The 18,633-nt window shown below is 55.0% G+C and overlaps 6 protein-coding genes across 6 annotated transcripts; 2 read left to right on the top strand and 4 right to left on the bottom strand.

Annotated features, from left to right (window-relative positions):
- Nucleotides 1-1,105: 1,105 nt before the first annotated feature.
- Nucleotides 1,106-2,736, bottom strand: PG985_002903 (kynureninase 1; the record flags this gene model as incomplete). Its single annotated transcript, XM_066822672.1, has 2 exons — nt 1,106-2,481; nt 2,550-2,736. 2 exons carry the CDS (start codon nt 2,734-2,736, stop codon nt 1,106-1,108), a joined length of 1,563 nt encoding a protein of 520 aa, XP_066690104.1.
- A 692-nt stretch (nt 2,737-3,428) lies between these two features.
- PG985_002902 (uncharacterized protein) lies at nt 3,429-4,896 on the top strand (the record flags this gene model as incomplete). The annotated part of the gene is made up of 2 exons (XM_066822671.1): nt 3,429-3,755; nt 3,823-4,896. 2 exons carry the CDS (start codon nt 3,429-3,431, stop codon nt 4,894-4,896), a joined length of 1,401 nt encoding a protein of 466 aa, XP_066690103.1.
- Nucleotides 4,897-5,955: 1,059 nt separating this feature from the next.
- PG985_002901 (uncharacterized protein) lies at nt 5,956-6,677 on the bottom strand (the record flags this gene model as incomplete). Its single annotated transcript, XM_066822670.1, has 2 exons — nt 5,956-6,027; nt 6,267-6,677. The coding sequence occupies 2 exons, from the start codon at nt 6,675-6,677 to the stop codon at nt 5,956-5,958; spliced, it is 483 nt and encodes a 160-aa protein (XP_066690102.1).
- A 742-nt stretch (nt 6,678-7,419) lies between these two features.
- On the bottom strand, nt 7,420-9,410 carry PG985_002900 (Meiotic sister chromatid recombination protein 1; the record flags this gene model as incomplete). Its single annotated transcript, XM_066822669.1, has 6 exons — nt 7,420-8,234; nt 8,285-8,465; nt 8,528-8,709; nt 8,765-9,075; nt 9,156-9,207; nt 9,272-9,410. 6 exons carry the CDS (start codon nt 9,408-9,410, stop codon nt 7,420-7,422), a joined length of 1,680 nt encoding a protein of 559 aa, XP_066690101.1.
- Nucleotides 9,411-12,043: 2,633 nt separating this feature from the next.
- Nucleotides 12,044-13,851, top strand: PG985_002899 (glycoside hydrolase family 76 protein; the record flags this gene model as incomplete). The annotated part of the gene is made up of 5 exons (XM_066822668.1): nt 12,044-12,131; nt 12,232-12,364; nt 12,453-12,817; nt 12,941-13,206; nt 13,303-13,851. 5 exons carry the CDS (start codon nt 12,044-12,046, stop codon nt 13,849-13,851), a joined length of 1,401 nt encoding a protein of 466 aa, XP_066690100.1.
- A 1,487-nt stretch (nt 13,852-15,338) lies between these two features.
- Nucleotides 15,339-17,163, bottom strand: PG985_002898 (arginine permease; the record flags this gene model as incomplete). Its single annotated transcript, XM_066822667.1, has 2 exons — nt 15,339-16,625; nt 16,690-17,163. The coding sequence occupies 2 exons, from the start codon at nt 17,161-17,163 to the stop codon at nt 15,339-15,341; spliced, it is 1,761 nt and encodes a 586-aa protein (XP_066690099.1).
- Between the last annotated feature and the right edge of the window lie 1,470 nt (nt 17,164-18,633).

The following is an 18,633-nucleotide window of genomic DNA, read 5'->3' as shown; positions in this document are numbered from 1 at the left end:
TAATGCTTTGTCAGAATCTGCGCTATTCTATCCTGGTGTGGGTAGGGTTTTCCTCTTGCATGCGGTCCAAAGTCCGATTTCACCGGGGAGTCGAACAAATGCGTGGAGGCGTAGTGGGTGGTCGGGTCAGATCGCCCACGCTGACCCGGCTTGGCTGAAAGGAAGTTTGCTTTCGAGAAGAGCAAGGCGAGGAGAGCTTGTGCGAGCAGTTTGGCGCCGGCGCATGCACATACCTCGTATTACTAGCTGTACTTTACGCAAACGTACCTCTAACCCCAAACAGCCTGGGCACAAAAAAGCCAAAAACTTTATATCCGTTACCTGCCGCCCCTTGGTTGGTTGGGACGGATAAGAAGCTTTCGGGCGACCAGATGAACTCTACTACGTACGAGACTGACTGGCGCCGAGGGAGGGGTTCGTCGATGAAAAGAAGCCCTGCCTTCCGCCTTTCTCTCAACTCTCCCTCCCAGGATGCGAGAATATCCTTACTGGATGTACTACTAGCAAACAGGCCGCCACCCTTGTTTCTTCTGTTTTGGGGGAGTCCATGTTCTTCTTTCTGTATCTTCAATCCAATGTGTGGGTGATATCTGGAAACCAGAGAAGTTGAAATCGTTGATGATTAATCAATGGCATCGCAAATCCGGTGGTTGACGACACGGTGATGCGCCATGATGCCGAACTGATGAAGCCAGGCAATCATCCCTCGGTGCGACGCCGCGTCTTTTCAGCCGGATTGGCAGGCTGTTTGAAACCCCTCGCATTCCACACGTGGTTGGTCGAATGATAAAATTGCACAGACATCAGCTCAAGCGCCGGCGGCGGGCAAATCTGTGGATTTCAGCCTACGAGTCTACCGTTCGATTCATTTCCTTCTAGAAGGAAAAAGGAAGGACGATCTGCAAGTGTGTGTGTGTGTGTGTGTGTGTTGTGGTACAGGATCCAATTGGTCTCTCGGCTGTTCTCTATGACGACGCAGACTGGCGATACTTGAATCAGTAGCTTTGTCCCCATTGTTCTTCATACATTAGAGTTTATTGGTATCTTAAATTCTATTGTTCTTTATGCGTCTTCGTCTTTTCTAACCTAGGTGTATGTGACACTTCTATGAAGAAGAAGTAGTAGTAGCAGCAGTTGCTATCGCCCGTCTGAGAATGCTCATGAAGTTGTACACGTCGACAAAGTCGCAGTAGAGCGGCACGGGCGCCACGCGGATCACGTCGGGCTTCCGCTGGTCGCACACGACGCCGCCCTCCCGCAGGGCCTCGCCCACCGTCTCCAGCAGGCCCGGCCGCAGCAGCACGCTCAGCTGGCAGCCACGCTGCAGCGGGTCGCGGGGCGTGATGATGCGGAACGGAGGTGTCGTTGATGTCGATGCCGAAGAGGCAGATGCCACGATGTCGTCGAGCAAGTGCTCCGCGTACGCCGTCAGCGCCAGGCTCTTGGACCGCAGCTCCCGCATCCGCGTCTTCCCGAACACGGACAGCGCCGCCGACAGGCTGGCCAGGTCGACGGCGCTCGGGTTCGAGACCTGGAACCCGCCCGCGCCCGGGGTGGGCTGGAACCGGTTGGCCATGTCGAAGCGGACGCTCTTGTCCTCGCCGTACCACCCCGCCAGCCGGTGCCGGTGCCGGAACCCGTGGATCGCCTCGGGGTCCCTCTCGACCCGGCCGTGCCGCTCGTGCACAAAGGCGCCCGCGATGGCGCCGGGGCCCGCGTTGATGTACTTGTACGTGCACCACACGGCGAAGTCGACGTTCCAGTCGTGCAGCTGCAGCTCCACGTTGCCGGCCCCGTGCGCCAGGTCCCATCCGACGTAGGGGATGCCCTTGTCCTGGGCGTACTTGGTGATGCGCGGGATGTCGAACAGCTGGCCGCTGTAGTACTGGACGCCCGGCAGCAGCAGCAGGGCTGTCTCGTCGGCGTGCTCGTCGATGGCGGCCAGGATGCGTTCGGTCGAGATGATGAAGTCCTGGTCGGGCTCGATCTGCACCATGGATTTCGTGGGGTCGAGGCCGTGCCACTGGATCTGGGACTCGATGGCGTAGAAGTCGCTGGGGAACGGCTTCCACTCGAGGATGATCTTGTGGCGCTTTTCGGTCGGCTTGTAGAAGCTCGCCATCATCAGGTGCAGGTTCGCCGTGATGGTGTTCATCAGCACAATCTCCTCGGCGGACGCGGCGCCCACCAGGTCGACCGACTTGCGCGCGCAGTCGGCCGACATGTCCTGCCAGGCCACCAGGGGCGAGTTCTCCCACGTCGTGAAGTGCCCGCCCACCCCGATCGAGGCCCACGTCTCGAGCTGCGCGTCCAGGTAGCGCCGCACCGCCTTGGGCTGGGCGCCCAGCGAGTTGCCCACAAAGTAGATGGATTTCTGGTTGTCGTCGTCGTTACTGCCATCACTTGGCGGTGTTGAGAGGCCATTGGTACTGGTACTGGTTTTATTTATACCGTTCCCGTTCCCGTTGACTTGGCTCTCCCCTGATCATCTTGTTAGTTGTCTCTGTACGTCACATCTAGTAATGCGATTGGTCGCAAAGTAGACGCACCTGGTAGCGAGCCCGACAGTCCCTTCTTCCGTAATGAACCTTTTGTCGGGAGTATGAATTCATCCTTGAGATGTTTGAGGGGATCTTGGCTGCTGAGCGTCTCCGCGTACTCTAGCGAATTGGCATTGGGAGGGAATTTGGCATCTTGGCCCGACCTCAGCCTCTCGACGATTGTTTGAAACTCCATGTCGGCTGTTGTTGCTGCTGTGGTGTTGCTGTTATCGCAGGAATGTTCAGATGCTACAGTTGCCCTGACACATCTTGAAGCGGCCATCGTCCCACACTTTATAGACCTTGATCCCCAATCTCTCCATCGTCGTGATTCTCCTTATTCTCTTCAACTCCACCCATGTTCCTGGCCTTTGAAGGTGCCAAGGTGCGGAATTCTTACAAGTAGCGAGAAAAGGCCAGGAAATGGTAGGACCCAGTGGACTACCGGCTCCACACAGCGCTTCCGCGCTTCCGTCATCCGCGCTTCCGCACCTATCCGACGGGACCAAGGAAGGGCAAGCTCGGAGCTACGACATTATCACACGACACCAACCAGCCATCCCGAGTCCGAGCAATTGCGGATGATAACAGAAAACATGGCTGACAGAGAGAGAGAACTCTCGGATGGGAGTGGGGATGACGTCGGCCAGGGGGGCTTTGTCGTTTTGCAGTTGCCGTAGTTAAAGTTGCAAGACCGTCCGGTAACTACCTCCTATTCTGTGTTCTTAGTATGTTCAGTTATCCATACGAAAAGTTTACCTACAGGATTACCTTGGTTACCAGGCGGTCTCTTTCCAAGATTGACTTAAACCTTTTCAATTTACCTGCTCACTTATTCACATACACTACACGTCTTCCTACCAGCCGTGATACCGAAGTCCGTCACAAATGTCGCCCCATGCCTTGTCGCCTTCTCTAGGCAGGACGACCGATGAGACCACAGCCTACCTATCGAACAAGTTCGCAGTGACCAGCAATGGTTTCCTTCCAAAAGACGCCCCATTAAGGGAGCTCCCCCTTTACTATGCGTCCTGGGATGCATTGATCCGGAGGTTACCACAGCTCCTCCGAACGGGGGCTCTCAGGGAGAAGGCAAGGGAGCTTGAGGTGTTGTCAACAGACGAGCTGAAGACAGAGGCCCAATGGCGGAGGGCCTACGTGATACTGGGTTTCCTGGCTCAAGCATACATCTGGGGAGGATGCCAGCCCGCCGAGGTAAACCAATATCCACATTAACACACTCCCAGTCGGTTTGAACGGCTTTGCTAACCCCGTTATCCAGGTGTTACCGGCCGCGATATCGGTGCCGTTCCTGCGGGTATCGGAGCACCTCGAGCTCCCTCCCGTCCTGACCTACGCGGCGTCCAACCTCTGGAACTTCACCTGCCGCCCGGGAGCCGACTTCGCCGACGTCGACGCCGTCCAGTCGATGCACACCTTCACCGGCACCGAGGACGAGTCGTGGTTCTTCATGGTGTCGGTGGCCATGGAGGCGCAGGCGGGCCGCGCCATCCCGGCCATGACGCACGCCCTCGAGGCGGCCGCCAAGCAGTCGCCGCGCGACTACGACGCCCTCGCCCGCGCCCTCGGCCAGCTCACCGCCAGCATCGTCCAGGTCAGCGCCCTGCTCGAGCGCATGCACGAGCACTGCGACCCGGACGTCTTCTACCACCAGATCCGGCCCTTCCTCGCCGGCAGCAAGAACATGGAGGCCGCGGGCCTGCCGCGCGGCGTCCTGTACCCGGAGCACCGCGACGAACGCGACGAGGGCAGGTGGCACGGGTCGTGGCACCAGTGGCGCGGCGGCAGCAACGGGCAGAGCTCCATGATCCAGTTCTTCGACGTCGTCCTCGGCGTCGAGCACACCAACGAGGGCAACAGCCGGGCGTCGCCCACGCCGGGGGACCAGCCCGCCGCCCGCAGCTACCACGACGAGGTCCGCGACTACATGCCGGGCCCGCACCGGCGGTTCCTGGTGCACGTCTCGCAGCAGGGCAGCCTGCGGGAGTTGGCACAGAAGCTCCAGCAGTCCGGCGCGTCAGATGAGCCGCAGAAGCGGTTCTGCGCCGCCTACGTGCAGGCCACCGAGGCGCTCGGTAGCCTGCGCAACAAGCATATCCAGATCGTGACGCGGTACATCGTCCTGCCGGCGCAGAGGGCTGCGCGGGAGCTGATGGAGAAGCAAATGAATGATAAGGGGGTCGAGGCCCCGGTGAGGCAGAACCTGGCTACATCGTCAGTGGTGTCATCGGCCACGGAGGAGCCGGAGTTGAGGGGCACGGGGGGCACGACACTGATTCCGTTTCTCAAACAATCGAGAGACGAGACATTTGAGGCAGGTCACCTGAGAACATGACTTAAACTATTATGACATCTAGTTTTAGCGAAACTGCATAGATTAGATACCCAATGCCATTGCGTTTCAAGATGAAGGAAATTGTTGTCGCTTGTAGTTGATGGTTGCTGCCCGATTACGAAGACCAATGGTGCCAATTACAATGCTCCCCCTCGACCCTCCCCCTGGCATTTGTTTTAACTTCCAATCCAGTGACTTATACATCTTCCTCCTTACCTCATCCCGGTTATTTCTTGTTAATAATTTATTTGAGTTAATTATATTATTTAAAAGATATTATCTCTTTTTACCGGCCGAAGAATGCATGTAGTTTAGGCAGGGAACTGCTTCTAGGCCCTCCCGCTTGTAATTCGGGCATTGCGTCCTCTATTGGATTGCGCATCCGGATTCGCTGCACCACTTTGCAACACCTTGAACTGATCCAAGGTCAAGACCCCCACGTGCGGATGACGCTTATGGCTTGGATCATGTGAGGAATCAAGTTTAGCACAGCCTGGGAGAGGCTCTTTCTTCCTTCTGCTGATCAAACCCTTGAACTCATCCGAAAACTCGGAACTCGGAACGGAAGTAAGAGGCAGCTGTGGGGATGGGAACCCGGGAAACCCCCCATAAGTTTTACTACGGAACTTGCCTATCATCGAGACTTCACTCGGCCCGGCCTCTTGACAAGGCGCAACCCGTTTCATACCCACAAACGGGTCAAGGTGACACAGAAAGACCTCATCAAGCAAGCCCTTGTCTGGGCGGAACGGCATCATCGCCTTAATGAACTGCGTGGGTAGAGAAATCCAAAACAGAAAGAAATCCCGCATTGTCCGTCCCGCGTCCTGTCTGGCATCCGATCCGAAAGCAGTCGCTTCACATATAGCTACCCGTCCGAATACGAACTAACAGACACGGCCGTGTTCGGGCCTCACGACTTCTATCCGCGACTGTGGACAGAGGATTCTGACCCGGGTTTCCATGTTGTTACTTCAGAACCACTTGCATTACAGGTCATTGTATAACGCTCCTATGTGACTGTATCTATTGTGCTGACGCCCCCACAGGTGAGTTCACTTATTGGATCTCGCCATCCTTTACCAGGCGTCGAATGGTGTTGATGCTCCCCTCAACCGCCATCTTCGCGGTCTGTAAACAACAATGTGTCAGTTGTTGTGCATCTAAAGGTCTGTCCAGGCAACCCCAAATCTTCTCTGGGGAGCCTAGCATGCCGCTCCAAACACCATCCAGTGCCTGCTCAGGAGGCCATGTCTCCCATTATCTAGCCTCCCTCCCGCGACATTTTCAAATCCCCGACCGAACTCCTACCAACAAGGGCCATACAATCTCATCCCGGTAAAAGAAAAGACAGGGAACAATTCACTTACCTTCCAATGCGACTCCCGCAACCCCTCCACCTCCATCTCCTCCTCAACCCCCGGATGCCGCCACTCAAACACATACGTCATCACCAGCTCCCCCCGCGGGTCGCGGCTCACCACGTTGGAGATGGTGCTCCCGTCCTCCTGCCGGAAGTCGACGCGGCAGGGCGCGTAGTGGACGCACTCCTCCCGCACCGGCTTGTCGGGTTGCGACTTGAAGATGACCTCGCGCGTGATGGTGTGGTTTCCCTCCTTCTCCGACTCGGACAGCACGCTGCATCCGCTGATGAGCGGCACGAACTCGTGCGCCGCGCGCACCTTGCGCTGCAGCCCGGCCCAGACCTGCGCCGGCGTCAGGGTCGGGGTCGCGCCCGCCGGGTTGATCGGGGCCGTGTAGGCGAGGTTGATGGTCACCATGCTTGCGAGGGGAAAGTCTGTGGAGGAAGGAAGCTAAGTGAAAGTTGGAATGTTTTTAGTATTTGGATGACAAATTAGTTTGGTGACTGGCGATACAAGAAGGGAGGTTGAGTGTGTGAGAGTTAAGACGGGTGCACTTTATCACAAACAGGTGAGCCGTGGTGGGGATCCTGCAGCGTTGCCGGACATTGGGATGGGTGTCCGGGACCGGATAAGCTGGGGAAACTCCATATCACCACTAACGAATCCTGCATACCGTCAAATTGTGTGCTTAAGTATGCCCGCCAGATCACAATTGATCGGCATGGTCGACATTAAGACGTACAGAACTATTGCGAATGAAATTGTCCTACGTTTTGGCCTACAGCATCGCGGCAATTGGGAAAGACCAATGGGAACCGAACTTCATGTCCGATGGGAACTGGGCCATGGAATACCTTATGGGCAGGGAAACAAGAATTATACCACAACGTGGTGTAAAGTAGTATTACTACGGAAAAATCAATAGCATTCTCGCATCCTGATAACCGTCACTTGCAAAGGGGGCTGCCTGCACCAACAGTACGCAGCAGTCGCCTCAAAACGAGAACCAATCGATGTAAGCACACTCCTTCCTGAAGCCAGGAAGCCTTTTGGTCGTAATCATTCGTAACGTGGCAGAAAAGTCACTCGCACACCGACGCCATCTTCCGTCCAACCGGGGGGTATGTGGGGTATCGGAAATCGGAAAGCAGGAATCAATTTACAACTCCTCCTTGACGTCCTCGGCCTTCTGCTTGGCGGCCTCGGAGCCAGCGCCGAGCTGCTCCTTGACCCACTCGAAACCGTCCTTAACGGCTCCGCTGATCTTGGCAAAGGCGGTGTCGGTGGGGCCGCTGGTGCCGTATTTGAAGTAGGTGGATTGACGGCGGGCCAGAGCGCGGAGCTCGTTGAGCTGGGTACCCTGGGGGACGGGAACGCCGTAGCTGTCGAGGTACGACTTCAGCTCGCTCTCGGACCAGGTCTCAAAGGTGCTTTGCTTGACAACGTCAGTGGCCTGAGCAAGGTAGCTGGTTGCCGAGGCGTAGCTGTCGCCGCCAGCGGTGGAGGCGGAGCTGTAGGCAGACTGAGCGGCGCTGACCAAATCCTCACGGGTAGCGTCGGTCTTCTCACCGGCCTGCTTGGCGACTTCGTCCTTGCTGCTGGAGAGATAATCCTTGAGGTTGTCGTAAGAGAGATCGTCCCAAGTCCAGGCGTTGTAGGGGTTGGCAGCCTTGTGGGCGTTCTTGCGGACCAGAGCACGAAGCTCCTCGGTCTTGCCTCCATGAGGGACGGGTACCCCGCGGGCATCGAGGTAGGCCTTCAGGCGGCTGGCAGTCCAGGTACCAATGGCAGCGTCAAACGCATCCTCAGCAGTCTCGCCAGCGGCATCGGTGACCTTGGCATACTGGTTGCCAGCTTTGCTGGTAGCAGCACCGTAGGCGCTGGCAGCAGAGCCTGAGACGTTGTCACCAAGGATCTCGGCGCGGTGCTTGCGGACAAGAGCACGGAGTTCGTTGATCTTGGAACCTTGGGGAACTAGGAAATAAGTCAGTATAAGCCAATCGTTAGGCCAGAGTGTAACGTACCAGGAATGGAGTTCTTGTCGCAGAACTCCTTGAGCTGGGTCTCACCCCAAGCATCAATGAGCTTGTCGGTCAGAGTAGCGTAGGCAGCGTTTGCGCTGGCCGAAGCTGAAGCAGCGGCGTCTTGAGACTTGAGGTAGGCGAGACGAGAGTTGCGGCGGACCGAAGCAATAAGCTTGTCACGCTGTCGTTGAAGACATATTAGCAATCGTCGATCAAGTTTTAGGCGAAGGTTAGGGATCATACAGAGCTGGGCTGGGGTGCGGGGAACCCGTGGGTATCGAGCCACTCCTTGAGGTCAGACTCGGACCAGGACTCGTACAGCCAGTTACCGGGGTAGGCAGCAGTCTGGCCAGCCTTCTTGGCAACAGACTCGTAGCTGGATCGGACCTTCTGCAGGAGAGAGTCGCGGGTGCGGGGTTGAGGGACTGTGATACAAAGTCAGTAATGCATTACAATGCATAAGTGCATGGTGAAACTGACCAGGGATGTCATTCTTGTCGGCGAATGCCTTCAGCTGGCTGTCGGACCAAGTATCCAAGATCCAGTCCTTGACGCTGGTCCAGGCGGACTGGGCCTTGTCCTCAGTCTCGTACCAGGAATCCGCGACCTGGGCAGAGAGAGCATCGCGGTTGTTCTCAGCACCTTCCTTGACCTGAATACCCTTCAACTTCAGGTAGGAGGTCAACTTCTCGGAATCCCACTCCTTGTAAGGCGAGACAGCGTAGTTGTCCCAGTTCTTCTGAATCAGGTTCTCGAGGTCCTTGCGGTCGGCGGGGGTAGGATAGGGAACGCTGCGAGCCTCAATGTTAGTCTCACGCTGCCCGGTCTTGCAAACAATATCATGTTTGGTACGGGGAATAGATTAACGTACTCATGATCGCTCAGCCATCTCTCCAGCTCAGTCTCGTGCCACTTGTTGTAGGCTTCAATGCATAGCACACATTAGCTTGAGTGAACGGTAGTGGAGGAGAAGGCTCCGGAGCTCACGAATGTTGACAACGGCCTCCTTCACCTTCTCCACGACAGTTTTGCCCGACTTCGACGTACCTGCTTTGCTGAACCAATTGCTGGCGCCAACGACATTTGTCGCCAGAGCCAGCGATGCAACGGTGGCTAAGAATCTCATGGTGAGATAGTTGACGTGATGTAGATGTCAAACACAGTGATGTTGGGGAAGTAGGTGGTGACGAGGAGGGTGGATTGGGTGGTAGCAGTGGTCCAGGTCAAAAGGGCCAGGAGGATAGGGAGAATAGGTGGGAAAACAGCTTTGAGCGGGTGTGTGGAATGCAAAGTGGTTTTGTTTGTCGTGCCAGGAGGCTGAAGTTTAGTTGGACAAATATGCATCACGTCACTCCTCCCTTTTGTTTATGCTATCGTCACTGCCTGTCACAGCTTAGCTACCCTACCCGGTTCCCCGCTGAAATGCAGCGACTCAAAGGCTGCCAAAGCTGCTTTCTCCCTGGTAAAGAACACTGGGAGCCTACCCATTGAACGACGTGCATCGATCGACTAGTGCAAGCGGAGGCCAGCCAAACCCTCAGACCGGAGCTCTGTGGTCTCACCCAAGATGCTCTGGCAACCATGACGTAGTTTTCTTCTGGCTGAGGCATCACAAAGAGAAGCAACAGGAAACTTTAGCAAATCACCCCCGCCACGACCTAGGCCGGCCTATTGACTACAGGAGCATGTGCTTTTCATATGGGGATTCTTACTCTTAGATCACTGATGAGAGCATCTGGCAATCTCGATCTATGGCTGCCGTGTCTTGGACGTTTTGGCTGAGGAAGGCAAAAAAGGCAAGGGGGAAGCTCTCTTTGGCAAGGTTGAGGGGACCAAATGCTCCGGTGATGTCATGCCGCCCATTCACCACAGCAGTGTTGTGCATTCAAGCCACATATGCCGGGCCACTAGTCGTGGGGTATAGAGCTGGTGGCTGGCCAGAGCTTCAATCCCTCTTTCGGGCAGAGTAGCTTCCAACATTTGTTTGGAAATGTTTCAACCTTTACAACGGATTGATCATCTGCAGCCATTCAGTTACACTGGATTAACCTTGGAATTCATAGGTAGAAACATCAAATGTACAGGTCCCACTTGTTCGGTACTACGTGGTTATCCCCAGCGCTGATGTGAGATCCCTGGATTCGCCTTGTTCAGTGGGCACTGGGTGCTGTCAGACCGGTTTGCAGTGGTACTAAGAAAAACGCGAGAATCAGATGAACTCAATGAGCTTATTCATGTGGTCTTCACGTCAATTTAATGAATAGATAGATGAAGCATGTAGTTGCTGCATCCAGACCGTCGATCAGAGGATCTGTAATACTCCTTCGAAAATCGACATGAGGCATGAAAGCAAAATATGGATGGCGCACATTTACAATGGTATGCGCCGCTTTTTTATCGGACAGGTAGATCTGACGATGCATACCCGCCTTGAAGGATACAATATACCTGGGAATATTATTGTTTTGTTTATGTAGGTAGGTATATTCCAGTGACCAACATTGCAAAATATGTAAATGCATATCCTCATACATCGAGTATAGCAGTGCAAGCTGTTTGCAGTCTTTAAAACTCAATACCGGTTGGTCAGAGGGACTTCTTTCCTTCCAGGCTGCTTTGGACAACACCGCTGTATTTATGGGGATTCCGAAATCGCCAGCAGCCAGCCTGCAAGCAATAGGTAGCGTCCAGGATAACATTACCATCCGATTCTCCGACTCTGTGCGATGTCAGCATCTTCCGCTTTTGCTGGGTATGGGATTGGGTGGAAACGTTCGAGAATGCCGGCTCTAGCTTCTATGCAGGGGTGGAGAGGTAACGGATGCAGCCGGCGAGACTCACTCTAGGAAGCCTCACAAACTAAAAATACAGCAAGGTTTGCCTTGACGTGCTGTCACAGCAGGCGGCGCTCCCGCAATCAAAGTCGGACCAATCGAGCTGCCGCTGAGCTAATCATGGGCATTTTCTTGCACGACGTTCATTATATTACGACGATGGCAATGCAGCTTCATATCCGGATGGGGGTCTAATCAATCTCATCGTACGGTTTCGGTAAGACGGGCTAGCCTACACGAGCTGAGAGCCCTGAAGTCCCGCTGCTAAGGGTACTTGGTCTCGCGAGCACTGCCCCGAAGGAATCTGTTCTGGTGATTGCGATCTGGGCAAGAACACCGAAACTTATCCTTCCTTCCATGCACGAACAACCAGCTGGGCGTTTCTTTCAGGGAATGGCTATCGCGTCGTTAATGAAGATCTTCCTTACCATCCAACCCACCCCCCAGAACCACCTGAATGTCTCTGCGCAAGGAAGACGACAGCCTGGATTCTGGGGTTCGTGGGGGCCCCTCCCGCCGGGTGATTAGGGAGTCTCCCTGCTCAGCCTCAACCTATTCGGCCTTAATTGGTCGCTAATGACTGGTCAAAACAATACGCATGACAAAAACACGAGAAAGAGAAAAAAAAGAGCAGCACCGGCCAGCCAGCGCTCACGAACGCCAAGACTCGCATCGCCAATCCTTGGGTGTCTAGTTCCAGGGTTGGGAGGGGCCAAACAGGCCCGTCAGCGCGCTTGCGCATGACGTTCAACGTCTGCTCTGTTTTCTTTTCCTGCATTCCTCAACTCCCAGTCTGATGCCCATGTTATAGAGATCAATTGTCTGCATCGGTCGCATTTGTATCATTGGATGTTCTGCGGTCTTTCAATCTAGTTTCCAAACAGCGGGCTTCGATGCCACCGCGTACCTAGTATCTATTCTCAATATGCATTTCGCCGCATCCACGCTCGCTTGCCTGTCGGCGCTGGTTGGTGTTTCCAATGGAGCGCTCGACGTAGATTTCAGCTCCAAGGGTAAGCAGACCAGAACACCAGACCAAGCAACGCACCCGCCTCGGGGCGCGGTGTCGGAATGCCCTGCGACCAAGTTCTAACAATGGTTTCACTGCAACAGACTCGATCAAGCAGGCCGCCAAACTAGTCGCTACCGATCTCATGTCGTTTTATAAGGGAGATCAGCCGGGCATGCTGCCGGGTATGCTACCTGGACCGGCCTCGACGACTGGCCAACGCGATCTTTACTTCTGGTACGACATTAAAGCCTTTTACTACACTCCCCAAACAACGACAACAACATGTGAACCTCCCAGTATTCTAACGGTTTGTGCGCAATAGGTGGCAATCAGGCGCCATGTGGGGGACGATGATCGACTACTGGCATTATACGCGCGACGATACGTGGAACGACAAGGTTATTTTCGGTCTGTTGGGCCAAGCGGGCGAGAACCACGACTTCAACCCGAGCAACTGGTCGCTGCAGATGGGTAACGATGACCAGGCCTTTTGGGGCATGGCTTCGTTGGGCGCGGCCGAGACCAAGTTCAAGGACCCTCCGTCAGATGAGCCTCAATGGCTTGCCCTCACGCAGGCCGTATGGAACGAACAACAAAAGCGTCTCACCACCGGTTTCGAGAAAGACTGCAACGGCGGTCTGCACTGGCAGGTCTTTTCCGGAAACCAGGGCTACGATTACAAGAACAGTGAGTGTTTTTCCATTCTCCGGGGGTTCCGGGGGTATAGGTTCGAGGGTGTACTTGCCCTCGCCTCGTCCCCTTCTGCTTGTGTCATGAGGATCGCGGGTTTGCTAACGGCGTCCAACAAAGCCATCTCCAACGGTGCCTTCTTTAACATGGGTGCCCGCCTGGCCCTTTACAGTGATAACAAGACATATGCCGATATTGCCACTCAGTCCTGGGACTGGACCCAAGGCGTTGGCCTTGTCGACAAGGATTGGAACGTGTACGATGGTGCCAATACTGGACCTGACCCGGAAACCGGGAAAGAGAGAAACTGCACCAACATCAACAAGCTACAGTACTCGTACAATGCCGCTGTAATGATCCAGGGCGCTGCCGTCATGTATAAATACGTGAGCAACCATTTCCTTTTCCTGGCTTTCTTGTGGTACCTCGCAAAGGGGTGTGGTGAGATGAAAGGCTGACAACTGGGATCCGCCATGAAACAGACCAAGGATGATATCTGGGCATCCCGCGTGGAAAGCCTCACGAAGCGAACACTCGAATTCTTCTTCCCCAACGGCACCGCCTACGAGCCCACTTGCGAGCACGCCCTCTGCACCATGGACGCGACGTCCTTCAAGGGCTACCTGCACCGCTGGCTCGGCTACGCGGTGCAGATGGTGCCCGCGATCCGCGACACGGTCATGCCAGTACTCGAGTCGTCGGCGCGCGCTGCGGTCAAGACGTGCACGGGCGGCGACAACGGGCGCATGTGCGGCTTCCGGTGGTCCTCGGGCGCCTTCGATAATGAGGTGGGTGCGGGCCAGCAGATGAACGTGCTGGGCGCCCTCTCGGTCCTGCTCATGGACGATGCGCCACCCCTGGTCACGAGCTCAAGCGGCGGCACCAGTCAGGGCAACCCCAACGCCGGCGCCAAGGACCGCAACCCGTCTGAGCTGCGCGATATCACCCAGGGCGACAAGGTCGGCGCGGGCTTCGTGACGCTCTTCCTGCTGTTGGCGGGTATCGGCACATACCTATGGATGGACTTCTAAGCTTGGAAGGGACACGAATGGTTGGATATGGGCAGTTTGGCTTGTTCTCTGCATTTCAATCAGCATCGATGACTTTCTCATCTATATATATTACCGAAGGCAGAAAGAACGAGGGGCAGCATTAGGGGAGCCCTTTTCTAATATATCGTTTTCGGTTTCCGTGAAGCAACGAACTCTAGGGACATATATATGGTGTTTTTGAATTAGGGTTTACAGTAATTAGAGTATGGGCTTTTCAAGTGGACAATTGTCGAGTCGTGCGTGCTGCCGTCGAGGTTGATTGTGTCCGTTCTACTGTACCACGTCTGTACGATCCGCCGCACGTCAACACCCCTTACTCCTCCCTATTCCTGTTTGTCTTATGTACTTTGATTACACAAGCCTGAATCTTGTTACACTTATCTATGGGTTACACGATCACCCGTCGGTGCTTCGCTACGGGCCAGCAACGATGGCCCTTCGGGTAAGGGAATACAAGCATCGTTAGTTGCAGCCCAGCCCTGAACCTGGGCTCAACGCACCCACCCCTAGGTACCAATATGCAATGAAGGGTCGCCGAGTTCCTGGCTCGTTTGGGACATGTCGTATGTAAGGGCTTAGTGTTTACTGCAACGTTGTGACTTTTGCAGCCTCGGTAGGCAGGTCCGTTGTTCTAGGCCTTTGCTGGCAAGGTCTTGCTTGTTACACAAGCCTCCCGGGGCCGAGTACCACCAACAGACAATCAAGCAAGCAAACAAGCAAGGAAAGAATCCTACCTGCCTGAGAGCCTATCTACCTACCCCTTTCGTGCATGAGACGGATGTCGGGTAAGTAGGCAAGCCCGAAGCCAAGCGCGCCGGCGCAATGTACGTGCGTGGGTGGCCAATATACGAGAGGTAGGTAAGGCTTGGTATTGGGGGAAGCGAGGCGAACGCGCACCCCTCGCTTCTCTGCCTCCCACGTGAAAAGAGGGGGGAGAGGAGGACAATGGGGGATGGGCAGCCACAGTTGCGTGATGATCAGCTGACTGTGCCCTGTCGCAAAAGCATTATGCACCAAATGGGACGACGTATATACGACATATGTTGCGGCAGGACGTGAAACTTGGGAAAGGTTTGGGCTAGAATGCCCAGAAAACGTCTTTGGCTTTTGATATTAGTAGATGTTTTGTGTAAGCGTCTGGGCCGATCAACCTGTTGCATCGGAGTGGACCGTACACTGGCGATCACCCTTTACAGCGGACGACGCATTTGGATTAAGCATCAGACGCCGGTGAGGGGCGCCAGACACGTCTGGGCCATATGTACAATTTTGATGATTATGGTATATTGGTATTAACTTGAAATATGTGATTGTTTTAGATGATTGCTATCTTTGAGCCATATATGATATATCCCGAAATCCACGCAGTATACACCTAGGTATATGGTATTATATATCCGTATAAATTACGCGGAACAAGTAAATATTGTGGTGTAATGACAGAAGATAGTCGCAATCGATCTTGTCTAGAAGAGGAAGTAGAACACGCGCATGAGAGGGCCTGCGTTCTTCTTCTTGTCCTCCATGGCGCGGTGCATCTCCCAGTCGATCTCGCGGCGGCCCGTGTCCAGGTCGACGTCGTTGAGGCTCAGGAACTTGGGGCGCTTCCAGATGTAGCCGACGGCCCAGGAGAACATGACGACGAAGAAAGCCAGCATAGCCTGGAAGAAGCCCTCGGCCGTGTTGAGGCGCTCGCCGACGGGCGAGATGGCGACGTAGGTTTGGGCGATGAAGACAAGGATGGCCATGCCGAGGCCGATGTACGAGCCCGTTACACCAAGCGCGGCACGGAAGGGAATTTCGTCCAGGGTATGGCCCTGGCGCGCCCAGGCGGCACGGAAGCGGATGTGGGCCAGGCAGATGGAGCCCCAGGTGAAGAGGGCAGCCAGGCCGGAAAGCGCCAGGAGCCAGTCGAAGAGATCCTTGGCTGACTTGGGATCCACACCGGCGTACGCGAGGCAGCCGAAGACGAGAATCAAAATGGTGGAGAAGAGAGGGCGTCCGGCACGGTCAACGTAGGCGAAGATCTTGGGGGCGTAGTTCTGCTCGGCCAGGGCGGTCAGGGTTCGGCTACCACCATAGACACCAGAAAGACCAATGGAGATGACGGAGACCATGATGACGGCGTTGATAAAGTGATCGTAGCCGACAATGTTGGCGTATTTGCCGACAAGCACGAAGGGCGACGCCTGAGAGTTGGCGAAGACCTTGTTTCCGATCAGGTTTGGGTCGTCGGAGCGAACCAGCAGACCAACAAAGAACAGAGACAGGATGTAGAAGAGAGTGACACGCCAGAACACTTGCTTGCAGGCAGACGGGAGAGTCTGGAGGGGCGTTGCGGACTCGGCAGCAGCAAGACCAACCAGCTCAGTACCAGAGAAGGCGAAAGCCGCTGTGACGAACACAGAGCAGAAGCCCTTGAAGCCATTGTTGAATGCACCCGGTTCGTACCACAACTTGGCACCTTGGTACGTGCCGAAATCGCCGCTTTTAGGACCGCCACCACAGACGCAGATCAAGCCAATGACCAAGAATGTGATGATAGCCGTCAGCTTGAGGAAACTTGACCAGAACTCTTCTTCGGCGTATCCAAGACCGCCAAAGCAGCTGATGACGACAAGGGCGAGCAGGAAGATGGTGATGAATACAGCCGGATTAACAGAACCATTCGTCCAATAATCGACCGTAAATGATGCGACAACGATTTCGAACGGTAAGATAGTGATCCATTGCAGGCAATAATTCCAACCCATCTGTTGCAGATTGTGTTAGTGGCTTGACTTCATACAAGGCTGTGATATAGACAGGAATACTTACAGCAAAACCCCATGAAGGGTCCACGAAGCGAGAGACGTAGATGTAGAAACCACCAGAGACAGGGTACATGAGAGCCATTTCACCAAGAGCAAAGACAACATTGAACATCATGACACCGATAATCATGTAGTCAATGACCAGAGAGGCAGGGCCTCCGGCGGCAAGGGCGTCACCGGTACCGACGAAGAGACCAGCACCAATAGACCCACCAATGGCAATCATGTGCAAGTGGCGGGGCTTCATGGTCTGGTTGAGCTTGTTGTGCTGGTTGGCTTCGGTCTGTTGTCGCCTCTTGAAGGACGAGGGGGTCAGACCCAGGCGGCCCCAGAAGCTGAGGGCATAGTAGTCATCGTTGTTGACGAAGTCGACGACGCCAACGTGCTCGCCGCGCTCGTAGGTAGGGGCAGAGTCGCTGTTGGTGTCGGCCGTCTTCTCGCCGACGGCGTTGACGTTCTTCTCGTCGTGGACACCCATGGTGGATCGTCACCGGGTAGCCTCAGTCGCAGGCGCGAGTCTGAGTTGTAAAGAAGGAAGGAGGGGTGGAAAGAAGAAAAGACTGATCGTCTTTCTTGGCCTAACGTCTGGCGCGATGAGTGATGAACCCGATTGTCTGGAAACGGCGCGTGTAAGAGGCGGACGGTGCTCCCTATATATACGCGACAGCAGCTGGGGGCAAACCCGAACCCTCTTGCTGCTACGCTGCTGCAGCTGCAGGCGTAGTACTCGACTGCATGGTCTAGCTACTCCGTACAGCGCCCAGTTTTCTAGAAGCCTTGGGATCTGATTGTGGTTAGGGGGAGGCAATTGAAACCGATAAGTCGCTGGTCAGGATTCTGAATCGCTCGGTCATCCGCCAAGAAGCTACCCTGACCCCATGCAGCACACAAGGGCCACTGAGAAGCAAGGTGTCGATGTCTTGGAACATTGGCGTTTCTCGGCTTGGGATCCCACTTCCAGGCTGTTGCTCGCACCTTCCCATTGAAGTCAACGCCCCGCTCAGCCCGTTGTCTATCTCGTCTGTAGAATAAGAGGGGCGCCCCAGTCTGGCCCCAGGAAGAAGGGCCCCTGTAGGGCCGGTGGCCGGGTTGGCTGAGAGATTGCGCGGATGTCTTGGTCGTATAGGTCTAGGTTTGGGACGCGCTTGTCATGATAAGCACATTCCGCTTTCAGGCGAGCGTCCTGCGTCTCTGGGACCACACCAACAGGCGCCTGCCCAATACATTGCGCGCCGAGCCTTGCCTAAGCTCAGCTGGCAAAAACTAATTGACCGAACGGTGGCATGGCATGTCAGGTCAGATCAGATTGCCAATGGTGACGAGAGGCAAATGGCGCGACGGATTTGGGTTCGTGCCCCCTGGGTGGACCCGGGGAAGGCGATTCCCTTATCACTGAGAGGCCCCTTGGCGAAACTTGGCAGTGGGTACACGGCAGGAATCCTTATCACGGCCAAATTACGTCTATCTATCGTATCAGTGTGTCGTTGCAAGGCCGTAACGTGGTGGTGGTGGACTGTGGATTGCCTCCCTCGCAGCCGAGATCTGACGGCTGACAATTGGGATATCCCATGAACGAAAATTTCAGGACGACACGGTCGGGTCGAGTTATTTAAGCCCAGGTGCGGCCAAGAGAGGATGTGAATTGAGTGTCGGGGAATCAACGACAATTGAGCAGGTGCCAATCCCCCAGTCTTGGCGACCCCGACTTTGGTCGCCTCTCAAATACGGGGAAGCATTCTGTTACCTAATAGCAGCAACTCAAAGCACTGGGCACTTTGCGGAGCAGTATTCCTAATAATAACGACATGTCATGATGGGAAGCGTCGTAAGACGACAATTCTTGCTGAAAGCCAGTTGGCACTTCATATGTGCGCGAATTGAGAGAATAAAAAAGCATGGGTTTTGTCAGGCTGGGGAGGGGGAAAAGAATCAAGCTTGTTGCTTGTTT

This window comes from Apiospora marii (genome assembly GCF_038362585.1).
Source record: "Apiospora marii strain CBS 49790 chromosome Unknown utg000002l_segment0_segment0, whole genome shotgun sequence".
In the NCBI taxonomy this organism is placed as follows: Eukaryota; Fungi; Ascomycota; class Sordariomycetes; order Amphisphaeriales; family Apiosporaceae; genus Apiospora; species Apiospora marii.
Note: the sequence above shows the minus strand (reverse complement) of the source record. Positions and strands in the feature narration are given on the sequence as shown.